At 38.1% G+C, this 14,537-nt stretch overlaps 1 protein-coding gene across 1 annotated transcript in view; it reads left to right on the forward strand.

Moving 5' to 3' along the window:
* The first annotated feature begins 5,124 nt into the window (after positions 1-5,124).
* LOC104539926 (epithelial splicing regulatory protein 2) overlaps positions 5,125-14,537 on the forward strand; it is a 44,683-nt gene continuing 35,270 nt past the window's right edge. Inside the window, exons 1-3 of the mRNA XM_010183602.1 lie at positions 5,125-5,215; positions 5,437-5,589; positions 6,495-6,623. Coding sequence (XP_010181904.1) covers positions 5,455-5,589; positions 6,495-6,623 — 264 coding nt within the window. The 5' untranslated portion in view covers positions 5,125-5,215; positions 5,437-5,454. The remainder of the gene's footprint in view (positions 5,216-5,436; positions 5,590-6,494; positions 6,624-14,537) is intronic.

The raw sequence follows: 14,537 nt of genomic DNA on the forward strand, positions 1-14,537 counted from the left end.
GGAGTAAAAAAAGCATAAACAGCTACCTCTTCAGATCATGGCTGGCTGGCAAAGCCAGTGCATGACAACCTGCCTTTGTGCTCTTGTTTAATAGTTCACACAAGGTTTTGGCAAAGTGTTTACCATGAGAGGTATTTTTCAAAAGTATTTGATGCTTTGCATACTGATAATATGTTTCCTACCCTTTCATTGGTTATAATCCAGCTCTTCTGTTAGTGGCTGCTTTCTGACTAGAAGAAAATGAATTGGTGCGTTCCTCTCAAATCCCTCTGGGCTGATATATGCGCTGTATTAGGTAATGGCAGGCTGACTGCTGTTTCAGCAAGCAGGATAAGGGTTCATTATATGTAAACAACCCTCTCAGTGATTTGAGGGGGCATCATGGTATAATTGCTAGATCTCTTGCATCCTCCTTTTTCTGGTTCATCTGTAATTTATATTATTATATAAAAATATTTGTCAGTCCTGTCAATGCTCAGTATTTATATGAATCTTAGGAAGTTGTATTTGTTGTTTGTTTATTTTAACCACAGTGTATTTAAAGAAACAATTTTTAAACACACACATTCAGTACTATAAACAATAAAGCAAATCAAAGCACAGCACAGCACTGCTGAAACTAAGAATGCCTCAAGCACACTGAACAGTCATATCAGAAACCTTCTTCCAGGTGAATCATTCCTGTAGTTTCACAGATTTTCCCCTTTACCCTTCCCTATGATTCAAGATATAACACCATCTTTCGTTTTCTTGCCATTGCACACTGCACATGGGACTTCAGGTTACCACTGAGTATTTCTTACAGTTTTTGTGACATTACAAATTACAGTAGCTTCTAAGGCTTGGGTAGCTAGTTACAATAGTTAATAAGATACAGTTACTAGCACAGCAGTAAGGTGGAGTAGGTGTGAGTAATTGTATTCTGTGTATTTCTTGTAAACTGTTCACTTTAATGTAAATCTATAATAACAGTAATAAAAGACACTACTATGCATGCATGTTTGATTTGTCCATAAATTTGATAGAAAAGTAAATGCTTAGATCTTCAAAAGCCTGTAATCTTGAGAAATTTGACTAAACAGCATACACCTGTACTGTAGGGGGAGCTGAGTATGAATAAAACTTTTGTAGGATTAAGACACTACATTGGTTGTCATCCCATAAAGGAGAGAAGCTTTGTAGAATAATAGGGAAAGTAATTTCATTTTTATTTATCTAGCCTAGTCACCAATTTCATGTTTTCATTTCCCTTTGAGTCAACAGAAATTAAATTCCAATTGATACAGGATTTTAAGTGAATGCTTTCAGTATGGCTTGATGGGGCTAGTATCTACAGGGTAACAATCCATTGGAAACCACCCTTCCGAAGCACTTTTGCATATTGCTAAGCTTTTCTGAATATCCCAATGGAAATTACTTAAAGGCTTCTACATTGTATTGTACTCATGACAGACCTACCTGGCTGACCAAAAGATCAGATCCAAACATCTGGACAGCAGTCAAAGAACACTGTTAAGCAATGCCCTTTCTCACTCATTTGCTGTGAAAGCAAGCATGCCAGATAATTCTTTACATATGGGGTTATGTTTCAGGAGTTACAGTAAACTCCTCCTTCATAAAATATTGCTACAGTAGCTTATAATCCCATTCAGGAGCCAAGGACTGAATGGGTATGAAATCTAAATGTCTTTTCACATTTACTTATAGATCACTTACAGATCTTTTACTTCCTTTTACTTCCACTTCAATTCAGAGATGCTCAGGCACACAGAGAATTTACTACAGTCCCTATTGTGCAGATAAACACCAAGGCTCAATAATTCTTTAATTTAGCGTCTCTGTTTCTCAGAACCACAGAATCATTTCAGCTAGAAGAAGCCTCAGGAGGTCATTTGGTCCAACCGCTGTGCCTCACCAGCATGGCCAATTTTGAAGTTAGACCCAACTTCAAAGTTAGTTCACTTTTCTCAGGGCATTTCAATCCATTTTACAAGGTTAAACATCATCATAATTGCCTTCCTTTTAACTGATGAGTAAAATATTAATAAGAAAGACAAATAACTTCTCAATATCATACAAGTTTGGAACAGAAGATTCACTTTTAGCTCCCCTGAATGGTAATTGAAGTATTGCTGTAGATATGAATGTGGTCAGGATATTACTCCAGATCTTATGTCTCCAAGTTTTGCACTCCTTTTATTAGGCTATAAAAAAAGGACTTACATGATCAGGATGTAATAGTAATGTAGTAAAGGTAAAAGATGGTGGCGGTGGGCCTTTTTCTAATTTTTCTTTCTTTCTTTCTTTGTCTTGATTCATGAAACTGGATACTGTGTATAGTAAGAATGAAATTGTCGCTATAGTTTTGTCCATAGCAAGCACATTGCATTTTAATGAGCTTCTTCAGCATTCTCATGTGATGTAACTGTAGAACTATTCTATTTTCCCTTTTTTTTAATAAAAAAGAAAAAAACCAAAAGAATCACAATAGTGAACTTACTGAACAATGAGTGTCCATCTTTAAAACTTTTATTCTCCACCCAGTTACATTTATGAGACATTATCCTTGTATGGAGCCTACAAACAAGAACCTCCATAAATATGCCTGCCAGGTTTAAAGCTAAAGGTGAGCGATAGCTCTTTATTTCAGCAAGGTCTCGGTTACAAATTAACTTTACTAATGCTCAGTGCACAAGGGCTCATCCAACATGTTGTTTCAGGAAGTAGGTCCTGTTGCTGTTCTGTGGAGACATGCAATGTCATTCATTTAAATTTTTTAGATCCATAACATTGCAGAGACTGGTGTAATAAGGGATTGCATGCAGAGAGGTTGTGGATAGAAGGTGAATGAGGTGAATGGGAAACCAGTTGCATAATCTGATGCTTGAAAATGTCTGAAATCCCAGGAAGGCCAGCATTTATTTTAAATTATCTTTTAAACATTTCAGAATATGTTTGAAGTCCATTTAGCTAGAATAGTTTAGATAAGTTAGTAACAGTAGAATTACTATTCAGGAAGTCAAGATAGCCTAAGAGTAGAAACCAGATGGGTTTTCTAGGAAGAGATACTACATTTTATTAGATGAGCAAATGTAACTGTGAAATGCATGCAGACTTTTGGGCTCACTAGCCTTGGATACCAGGCCTAGATTTCAGATAAGTTTTCAAGGGTCTTTGGCACTGATATAAGTAGAACTTCTTTCATTTTACATGTTGCTCCAAGTGAATTACAATACTTTCTTTTTTCACATTAGATCCTAAAAGACAATTACATATGTATCAGCATTCTCTGTGCCAGTTCACTGAAACTTGTGAACTTATATGTCAAACTGGCCAAGAATATATAATTTCTATAGAAATCTACTAATTATAATCCCATTTTGTATGAAGTAGTTACATGTTAGGGCTATGAACAGACACCCTCCTGTGGGCAGCTAAATTGTAGCAGGCTGGTACTTCTTTTTCTGTGAATGTAGCTGCAGGTAAAATCTGTATTTACACTTACGTGTACAGATACTGCCTTACCCCAAAGACCCCCATGATGTATATGTATTTGGGAGGGGAAAAGAGGAACAGTTCTCACACTTGAAGTCAATGTATTTTTATGGTTCTTATTATAGGCTTAAGGGATAAGAATAATCCCATGAACAATGAGCAGGCTGTTATGCTGATTCGGTACTGCTATATCCAGAGGGATATAGCCAACCAAAGAGAATATGAATGGATTTTTATTCTACCAAGTGCCTCTGGACATGCATTGACAGAAGAAAATATAGTTGTTGTGTAAATTCAGCAATGCCATAAAACCTACTGCTGAAAACATTTTGAAAATGTAAATAGAGGTATTGTTACAGATTAAAGTTTTCATCTCTGAGTGTTTAGAAATTTGCTCTTTGTGTAACAAATATCTGGTGATGGTGTTAGCATGTTAATTGGTGTTTGGCGAAGGAGGTCCATAATAACTGCTATAATTTACCAATTATAAAATTAGCATGTTAAAAGAAGAAGAGAAAATGTGATGTTTATGTTTAAACCCATCAAATATTCACAGTTAAACGTCGAGTTCAGCATTTTCCCATGATAGACATCAGTAGCTAAATAGCAGCACCATTTTTCATTCAGTGAAAACAGTACTTCCACACAACATTAATATTGGAGTATGAACTGAAGATTTAATTAAGCAAAAGAAAAATTATGACTAGTCTAACTTGCAGCATTTGGCCGTTAAAAATCAGTGGTGGCAATAGGAAAAACAGTAAGAATAAGTTTTAAAAAATTGTCTCGGCCCCTGATGTTATAAATATTACAGCTGCTCCCATCAAGTAGAAATGCTTAGAGGAGTATTTTTATAGTAGCTAAACTAGGTGGTGTTTTCTCATCGTGGAGTCTTACCTGTGAAACAGAAAAGACGCCCTCTTGGGCCGCGGTTAATGCCCAGGAGACAGTTCTTTATTGAGCAGTTACAGGGTAAAAGACAGGGGTTTTTATTTCTCTTTTGCAAAACATTCTACATAAACCCTTTCTCAAAAGCAAAAATCCGTTTACTAGGACCCACCTTTGCAAACGATATGCAGACTAAGGCCTAAAATGCAAAATACTATAATATCCTTTAAAAATTCCCGTGTAACACTGCACTTTTATTCTACGCTCCTGTCGGTCGCTCCATACACACAGCAGCGCGCACCAAAGGCACTTCACTAGAAGCAGGGTTTTTTTTGTGCATTTCAAAGTAAGTATTAGACTGTGTTTTAGTAACCGCACGTGGATATTCTTCAGATTTCCAAAAACTGGGGAACCGTTCTGAGTGCGCGGACCTCCAGTCCCCGGGCGAGGGGCGGACGCGCAGCCGGGCGGGATCCCACAGAACTGAAAGCAGGTAGACACGCTTCCTGCAGGCAGAGTTACAGAGGGAGCAAGGGAGTTTTCCTCTGATCTCCCTCAAAAACCAATCAGGCCGGATCAGTCAAGCGTCGGTTCTTCCTCTGTCCCTCCTACACCTTTCCTGAAGGCCCAATGGCCTTGGCCCCCTGGGAGATTGACTCCGGTCACATGGGCTGCACCCAGGGCAGGTAACTCAGGAGAGGGGAAGACGGGGGGAGTAAAAGCGCCCAAGCCTAGGCTGGGCTTCTGCCATGATGTCAGAGGGAAAGAAACCCACAGTTTGCTAATTTCACCTCCTAATCAGCCCCGGAAAGAGGGAGATCACCGGCAACAGGTAGAGATGTAAACGTTCTCTTTTTTCTTCTCAAACACCCTACCTCCTAAATAGCTTTCTCTCCTCTTGATATTGTGACTTCTTGTTCGCTCCTTTGCCTTTGGATCACTTGGAGGTAGGGGGTGAGCCTTTGTGGGATTTTTTTGTTTTGTTTTGTTTAGTTTATGTGTCCTTTTGGTTTTTTTCCCCTCCTTTTTTTTGACCTCTGCTTTTGATTGTAGTTGTTTCCCCCTGTGGTCATGACGGCTTCGCACAGTGACTCTTTGGTGGTGTTATTTGGGGCAACAGCTGGTGCATATGGGGCTAAACTGGGTTCGGATGAGAGGGAACTAATTCTCTTGGTGTGGCAAGTTGTGGATCTACCCAGCAAGAAGGTATGGCTTCGACCCTGGCGCGAGGGCGCGTTCCCCGGGCGCGAGGCGAGCAGGCTGGCCCGGCCGCTTGCCGCCTTCCCGGAGCCGGTTGTTCATTTCACAAATGCACCGAGGGAAGGGGAAGGGAGGGAGCCCCCACCACTCCTCCGTGCCCGGGGGCCACTCATCCACCGGCTTCGGCACTCAAAAAGAGCCTTTTTGTTCATTTTACGGAACTTTTATAGAAGTTTGGCTTCCATCACCCTCCCTGCTCCGACCCCCTTAAAACCTCTGTAGCTTCCCAGTTGAAGATGTCTTACGGGCTTTTGAAGCTTTAAAACAAAAAGCTGCCCTCAGTAGGTTCCAGACGTGCATGCTTTTGTGGGAGCTGTCTCAGGGTAACCGTTGGACCCTTTGTGGTCTGCTGCAGGAGACATTTTTTGTATGCGTGTAACCTTTAAGAGAAAATTAAATTCCTTTAATTTTTAAGCTAATCTGAAAACATGCTCTTTTTTTTTTTTCTTAAAAGCCCTGTCATAATCAATAACCCCCTAGAGACAAAGGGCTTTTTTAAAACAAACACGACTATTAATTTCATTAATACATTCAGGAAGCTGCTTTTATACTACATTGTCTTGCCTTTGCAATTAACAACTCCTGCAAAAATCGGTTCTAACTGCAAAAAGCATCCCATGAAAACCAGCTCCAAGTCACCAAAGCACCCAGCGTGGCCCTCCTGGGTGGGAGGGAAAGAAACCAAGGCAAAGGTTTCGGTATGTGAAATCGACAACTGCTTTTTCGAATTGCGATTGTTATCAAGACACAATACTGCATCTTTCTGATTTTTCTGCAGTCTGAACGCATTGTTAGAAGGAGCCAATAATGTTGTTCCTCACTGTTGCCCATCATTTCTTTAATGTTTTCAGGTAGGAACACTACACAAATCCCTGGTGAAAGCAGACAATTTGGACTTAAGTGACCAGTGTCGAGAAGTGAGTGGCTTAACACCAGAGGGGCTGGGCAAAGCTGAGCCACTGGATCGGGTTCTTCAACAGGTGAGGTGCTGCTCTTGGGAGCATAGGCTGTTCAGGGAGAAGCCTGGGGGATTTGATAGAAAAAATAGACTTTAATTTTGCCTTTCACTTTGAAATAGCTAGGAAGTTTTTGTGCTTGTTTTGAAGCTAACCCAGAAGAAACCTAATGCACTTCAAATGGGAGCCCTGTAATTCTGAAACAGTTATGTGCAATACCCAGAGTATTTGAGCTAATGGTCTAGTCGTTGAAAGATTTGGCTTCTGATTAATCTGATGTATCTACTTTTATTCCAGATTTCTCTTACTCAAGCCTTAAAAGAGTAGGCCTGTAAGAACACTACTTAATTTAGCAGTACTAATCAAATTTTCAAAATTTAGATGATATGTTTTAACTACAGGTTCACGGCTATAACATGTATTTAAAACCTTGACCTTTTCTCACTCGTTATCCTTAAAGTTAGTTGAAACCTTAAAAACTATACTTTTATAAAACATCAGCTCTGCTTGTTGTGTATCACTCTTTTCCAGTTGAGCATAGTTTTGTGGATTATACAGTGATTGGATTTTTTTCTATTATTTCTGTATTTTGCTCTTTGGCTCACTTAATACCACACTAAAATAGTAAATTTGTGAATTTGTATGACCTTTGTGGTTCAAGAGGCCCTAAGTTACCTAAAAACATTTAATGCAAGTAATGTACACATGTGCAGTTTCTGAAAGTTTGCTTGCTTTTGCTGTATTTCTATATACGAAGTGTGCTTGAATGGAAAAATACAATAGTGCATTTTTGTGTAACACATAAAACTGACTTTCCACACCTCGTCTGAATCATTTGTGGGTGTGTTGCAGCAAGAAACTTGCTTAGGCGGTAGAACAGGTTCATGTTGCTGTAACTTCTGGTGACACAAGTAACTTGGCAGACTAGGTCCTAACCCTCTTTGATACTGAATGGTTAATACTCCACTCTGGAGTAAGTGTCTGAAAATAGAAATCTGTAACTTTTATGTGTCTTAAAATCGGTCAAAATTAGCTGCAGATGGCATTTGTTCTATTTGTACTAGTTTTCCTAGAGTCCAAGATGTGATTTTTTTTTTTTTTAAGCTTCAAAATAACCCCTGAGAAAATGTGCAGCTGCAGGTTTGATCTTGTCCCAGATCTTGCACTAAAGACATCTGGAACAGCTTAGCCTAGTACACTCTGTTTACCTTTATAACAGACACACTTTAATTATACTCAATACTTTATGAGAGATTGTATCTTATTGCTGTAAATTGCACTGTAGGTGGGTCTGCTTTAGCAAATAAAAGGAAATACTACCTTTGTGTGTAGGTGGGTAGAGACTCTTGGAAAACAACAGTTTTTTTTCCTTTTGTTGGCATATCTATAAAACTAAATAATGATTTTGCTGTTAGCTGTTGGATGCCAATTGTGATGTGGCCAGTTCCATCATAAGTCTTCTGGATCACACTTTACCAAAGCTCATCTGCCTTCACCTCTGTGTCCTGACTCCGTGGGAGTTAGAGAATTAATTCATCCTTCCACTTGCAATGGTGGCAAAAAGCAAAATTCCGTATTCTTTAATAGTAGATAATTTCCTGCATTTTTGAAGATAAGTCCATTAAATATTTTAATTGCATAATGTATTTTAAGGATGAGACAGGTATTTGTCAACACACACTTTTTTTTTTCTCTCAGTTAAGTGTTTTGATTAGCAAAAGCACAGGTGGGTGAAGTGGTTATTTGAAAAGGAGGAGGAAAAGGAAGTAGACTTGTACCTTGATTTGAGATAAAGTTAGAGTATGTGAAATTAGCTTCCCACACCCTATTTGGATTGTGGTAGAAAATTTGATAATGCAGCTGAAAATTGCTCACTTTAGCACACATCTCAATCACGTAAATGGAAGTTTCAGTGCCCGCTTCTGGTTTTTGCCTTGGGTTCTAGGTCTGTACATGTAGAGGGAAGTGAGAATCACTAAGCACAAATCCATAGTAACTTTTACCTGTGCTTCAGAGGTCTCTTCCAACCTCAGCCGTTCTGTGATTCTGATTTTGTGATTCATTACTGGTAAACAGTAGATCAGCTACTGGGGATCTGGAGTTTTTCCACTGACCACAGAAAACCTCCATCTTTTGCTATTTAGTTCACTTTCCATCAACGACATGGTCTACAGAAAGCCTGTAATATGTGGTTAAGTCTTTACTCTGCTTGTAAGAAGGCACTCCAACAAATAATACATCATTTTAATTTTACTTCATATTCTTACAGTGTTGCATCTCACACAACTTACTACTTGGGTTTGTCTTAAGAAATACTCTAATACAGAGTTCCCTGCCAATATGTTTCTGCTGTGTAATTTTAGAAAGCAAGGCTCTGAAGCACAGGGTGCCCCAATAATCAAGCTGTGTGCTGCAGTGTATGTTCTATGCATTTTGCTGCAAGTTTTTAAATACTGTACTTGTCTGGGGTAATATGCATTTGGTTCCACAGATCCTGGGGCATTTATGAGATCCAGCTTCATTTTCTGATAGGTGATGTGCAATGTTTTGATAGCTGCATTTTGGGTGGGGAGGGGAGATCCTGGTAATGTACAAATGTTAGGGAAATAATTACCTTAAGTCATAAAAAGGTATGCCCTTTGGCAGCAGTCTGCTTGATGTATTTATTTCAGAATGGCATTAATAATTTATCTCTGTTGTTGAACCAATAATGGTAAACTTCTGCCTGCTCACTGCAATGTGGTGGTGGTGTTGCAAAGTGCACCAAGCAGAAAAATGTGAGGTTTATTTTAACAAAGTAGAAGATCTCTTGTTCAAGTGTGTATTTGGAACTGTCTTGAGCTTGTGATGTAAGCCTCTAAACATGCATTATTTACACTACTTACTGAAGGGAATAGTGTCCTACACTTCTTCCTGCATTACTGGGACATTCTTGCTGGGTTTCACTGTTCAGATCCTCAAATCACAGAACTGGCTTCTTTAGCATGTTACTTATATTTTTCTAAAAAACTGCTGGAGCTTTATGGCTTCCCAGTTTTCAAGCTTTTAAGGGAGAAAATAGGTTTCAAGTTTCTCCCTGAAACCTTGCAGGAATGGGAGCTTGCTTTTAAGGAGCAAAACCAAAATGAACTTTGCCTTTTTCTGGCCTATGACTGTCATCAAAAAGCTGACATCTTCATATGCTTCTCTGAATCCAGCCATGGGAGTTCTATGTTAAAGATTGAATACTAAGTTGAGTGTGATGTGGGTTTCTTAATCCTTCCCATACAGAAAACCTGACTGAATCAGCATGACTTCCCTTAAGTCATGTTACTTTCCTTTTGCAAGACAATATTTGCATGTCTTCTTGACAAAGGATAAGTATAAGAAGAACTAATAATTTTGAAGAGCTGTCTGCAGTATTTAGCTGTAATTACCATCTTACTTTGAAAAATATACATAAAAAGGGAGAGGCTTTCATGAAAGCTTGGTCTGCTTTTGAACCTATTAAAAGCATCCAAATTTCACCTATGAATTGACATTTAAGGATCAAAAAATTGTTTGACAGACTGTTCTAGTGTTGATGATCTTTCATTGCATTGTACATCAAATCCAATACGTGAATGATAGATGAATTTCATATTCTTAAACATAGAAAGACAAAGCTGGACCTTCCCCCCCCTCCCCCCGAAAATACGGAGTGGGTGCCACTTCATCAGTGATAACAAATTACCAGTTCTCTAAAGCATGTTTGGATGTCTATTGATCATCCAGCTGAGCTGCAGGTGCAGTTCATTTTCTCACATATTAACAAATTCAGCAGAAACCAGCTGGCTAGATGAGCATTTGGAAACAAATGGGGTGGGGGAAGAGGTGGAAGAACCAATGAATTCCTCTAACCTGATAAACCGGTTACAATTTTTTTTTTTAAGAGAAACTTGTTCTGCAGCCTCCTCTTCACAAAGTGCTAGCAGAAAACCTTCTTGGCTTGTCTGCTGCCACACCTTCATCTTGGACAAATTATTTTTTTGAATATTTTTAATATGCATCTAAATATTCAGACTGCAGAAAAAAGCTTGAAGTGCAGTGTGGTTTGGTTTGGTTTTGTTTATTTAATCTCATGGTTGCTCTTTCAACTTCAGATTATTTGGCGACTGTATCACCTCAATAAAACTCCTAACAGAATCTGTATTTTGGAACATTTGCTGGATCTGAGTTGCGAAGTTTTAGAGCAGGTGTTTGGCAAACCTTTAGCAAGTGTTAGTGAGCAGGCAGTTCTCTCCACAACAAATACTTAAGGTGTAGTTTCACAAGATTTGGCTTCAACAGTGAAGCCAGCTTCTTTCTTTTCCCCTGCACCATACTTTGTCATCTTTTTGTTGTGTCAATAAAACTCTTTGTGGAGCAGTGCTGTAAAGAGGATCACTGAAATGAGCAGGTAGGGTGGGAACTTCTAAGCTGCTTTGCTGCCTAAGCTCAAGTCTCATGAAACTACACCCTTTGGTTGTGTTTTCATGATCCAACATGTTTGATGGTGATACCAGCTTCAGGTATTTCTGCCCCTATAACTTGTTCTCAAGCTGCAGTTCTATGAAAACTTTTTAGTAGCACCTTTCACTTAGGCAGGTGCTGCTATGCAAACCTCCATCACCTGTGTTCTGACAATATAAAAGTTTTGGGGGCTGCTTATTAAAGTGGAGCAGGGCACTGTTCTGAGTTAGAAACAGTTCTGATTTGGAGTGTTCTGTCTGATTTACTGTGTGGCAGATTATGTAGCTTTTTCTGAGGGCAGCCATAGCACTAAGGTGTGGAAAAGCAGTGGGAGAGAAAGAAGAGAAACATTTTAAGACAGCTTGGCCACCAAACAGTTTCTGTTATGAAACTGTGGCCATGGTTTGGGATCAGCAGTGAGTGATGAGGATTTCCTGACAGACATGAGGTGGCCTTCAGATTGTCAGGGCAGGTAAGTGATAAACTCCTACTCTAACAGGAGGGCTGAGTGTACTGTGTGTGTGTAGCCTTATGTGGGGTTCTTACTATATATTAGCATCTAATAGCTCCCTGTTTCTGTTGATAAACATAGATGAGCACTGGTAAAATTATGTTTGATACCTAATGTTGAAATATCATCAGTCTTTATTGTGTGGAAGTAAGGATGTGCTAATGCTTCCTGTAGCTACAGGCTTTACAGCATGGAATTTTTTTTTACTTTAGCAAAGAGAATGGATGGCTAACTCTTGTTTTAGAACTCTAGTTGTAATTCTGTTGTTGATGGTATAGGTAAACCATTTTTCCCTTTACAAATCTACTGTGCTACAAAGTTCCCACTACGTTATGATTGAAACACACAAATTTGTTCTCTCAAAAACAGAGCAGAGTTAATACCAGAAACAGTGCATCTGTTACATATATAATATATGTATACATGAAAATACATATGTAGATAATGTGACTGCATGTTATTGATGTTCTGTATTTATGTTCTGTTAGGTTTTGTGGAAAAGCAATAACCTTAGCTTCTCTGAAAGCTGCAGTACTTTCATCTGAATTCTTCAAGTATTCCCTTAAACCTTGCTTTATTCCTATATTTAGATGCATTTCACTTCAGAATGAGTGGAGAATTAAAGGAATTTACCTAAAGCTGCATATAGTTTTCTTTGCAAGCATAAAAATGTGGTAGTCTTGGCTAGCAGGGCTATCTTCTCTTAAAATTAGAAGTGTCAATATTCATTATAAGTGAATAATTTGGCCCAGTGATTTGAGGATGACCCTGAGTAGACTTTGATAGTGGATGGTACTGCTTGTCCTGTGAAGTTAATCAGTAACATCAAACCTCTTAGCAAATCTGGGCGGATTAGCATATATAGAAAAATAAACGTTATTATGACCTGCCCAGAACAGCTTGAAATGCCTGTCTTCACACAGTGTGATGTTGTGCAGTGTAAAAACTGTGTTACTAGCACATTTGGATGTTATCATAGCTATAATGTTATATCTGAATACTTAAATTTATCTTGAAATTGTACTTGCATCTTTTTTAAAAGTCCTTGGAAGTCAGTAAGACACAGGGTAGAAGCCTTTTAATACACAGATTGCTGGATTACATGATCCTTGAATTTTGAACTTTTTTCCTCTAACTTGCTGTAAAAGTCACTGGAAATTATTTAATGAACTATTGTCATAGTTTTCAAAAGTGACTGAGGAATAATAAAGGACAAATAATGGATTTGTATTCTACCATTTTTATAAGTACACATGCACTGCTTCTATCAGTTCTTACACGTTAACATGGAAGCAGCTTAGAAAACTGTGTAGGTGCTTTGTCTGCAGATCTCCACTGTTTCACTCTTCCTCTGGTAGCATTTTGTCTGGTTCTTGTCACAGGTTTTAAAAGGGTATACAGTTCTTGCATGTGTGTTGGTTTATTTGTTGGTTTTTTGTTTTTTTAAGAAAAGAAAAAAATCCCAAACCCTTAAATTATCTGTGGAAAGTCTTGGGTAGCTAAGTGCTGCAGCACTTCTTTGCTGGACAGTTAGGTCTAAGAGTGACAGGTAGGTGTTGGAATTGACAGTGCTATCAAAGCAGTGTTGTGACCAGAACTGAAAATGCTGATCAGAGAGTCTTTTTTTCCTTAGCAACTGCTTACATAACGTCAGCTCTGTTTTATGCTATAATTTTTATGGTTGAAATTGGAACTTTTTTCTTTTAATTAGAAACAGTAATTTTCCCTCTTCCTCGCACTCATGTCTGCCATCTCCTGTCTGCTCTGGAAAAAGCTTTTGCTGCTTTTCATAAAAAAAATGCAGAGATGTTGTTTTCCTTCATAATCAATTTCAGTTAGCTGCAACCTTATTTCAAGAAAGGAGGAAAATACTGATACTCTGAAAGGCAACTTCATTTGTGTGTCCTAAGAAGGCACTGAATCATAAGTTTTATGTTTGCTCTACAAAGCAATTTTAGTGCTTTGCACTGATAAATCTGTGTGGATGTTCTTTAAACTGTTCACAACTTGCTCCAGTATACTTCTATATAATAGCCTCTTCTTGCTTTGTTTATAAACAGCTGCTTTACTAATCTGTCTCTTGTTCATTAAATCCACATGCTGTGAGTTATAAGATAAATATTACACAAAAAGTATTGGGAATTGAAATTTAAATGCTCACCACTTTTGATGTGTGACAAAACAAAACAAAAAAAACCTACTTCTCCCAAACTTCCATTTAAAAATATTTTAGTTTTTCTGTCCCTATGCTACCTTTCTTTTTAGAGGTGCAGTGGGTAGAGTGTGGCAAAAAGTGTTGAGAAATGGATTTTGTGTTAGCACTAAAATATTGGAAGGAAACTTAATTTTAAGATTAAGAAACAGTTGTATTCTCTTTTGCAAAAACTTGGCTCCTCAAATAATCAGATTTTGGATACCTGTTAGCTTAAAAGTAAAGCCTCTATTAATAGAGCTCTAGAGAAGTCTCTGAACTTACTCTTAAGCGTTATTCTTACTGAACTGAAATTAAAAATTTTTAAAAATAAAAATTAAAACTAATTAATGGTGTTTCTCTGGTTCTAATTCTAGAGAAATTTTAAGCATGTGCTTTAACAGTATAGTGAATTGTGTAGATGTTTGCAGTGTGTGAAATGAACCATCTTTACAGAAATTATGGCAGAATTACTTTTCTGATAACTAATTCTGTTACAGTGAATTGTACGAAGAGTTAAGTAGAGCTACAGTATGCAACTTGGAAAATAAAAGTGCAAAAACCACTGTGTTTGCTTGATTGATTACTTAAGAGTATTGGCCAATGTTACTTCTTACAGCAAAATTAAACTGTTACAGGATGAACTTCTGCTTATTGTAAAGCATGTGAAATTGGACCAAGCAAATATGAAGTGCAGGAGAAGAAAACAGCTGCTCTTGTGGTATGCTTAAAGAAACAAAAGAAAGTATATGTTAAGCCTCTCTTC

The sequence above is a fragment of the Mesitornis unicolor genome, unplaced genomic scaffold (genome assembly GCF_000695765.1).
Source record: "Mesitornis unicolor isolate BGI_N332 unplaced genomic scaffold, ASM69576v1 scaffold6114, whole genome shotgun sequence".
Taxonomy (NCBI): Eukaryota; Metazoa; Chordata; class Aves; order Mesitornithiformes; family Mesitornithidae; genus Mesitornis; species Mesitornis unicolor.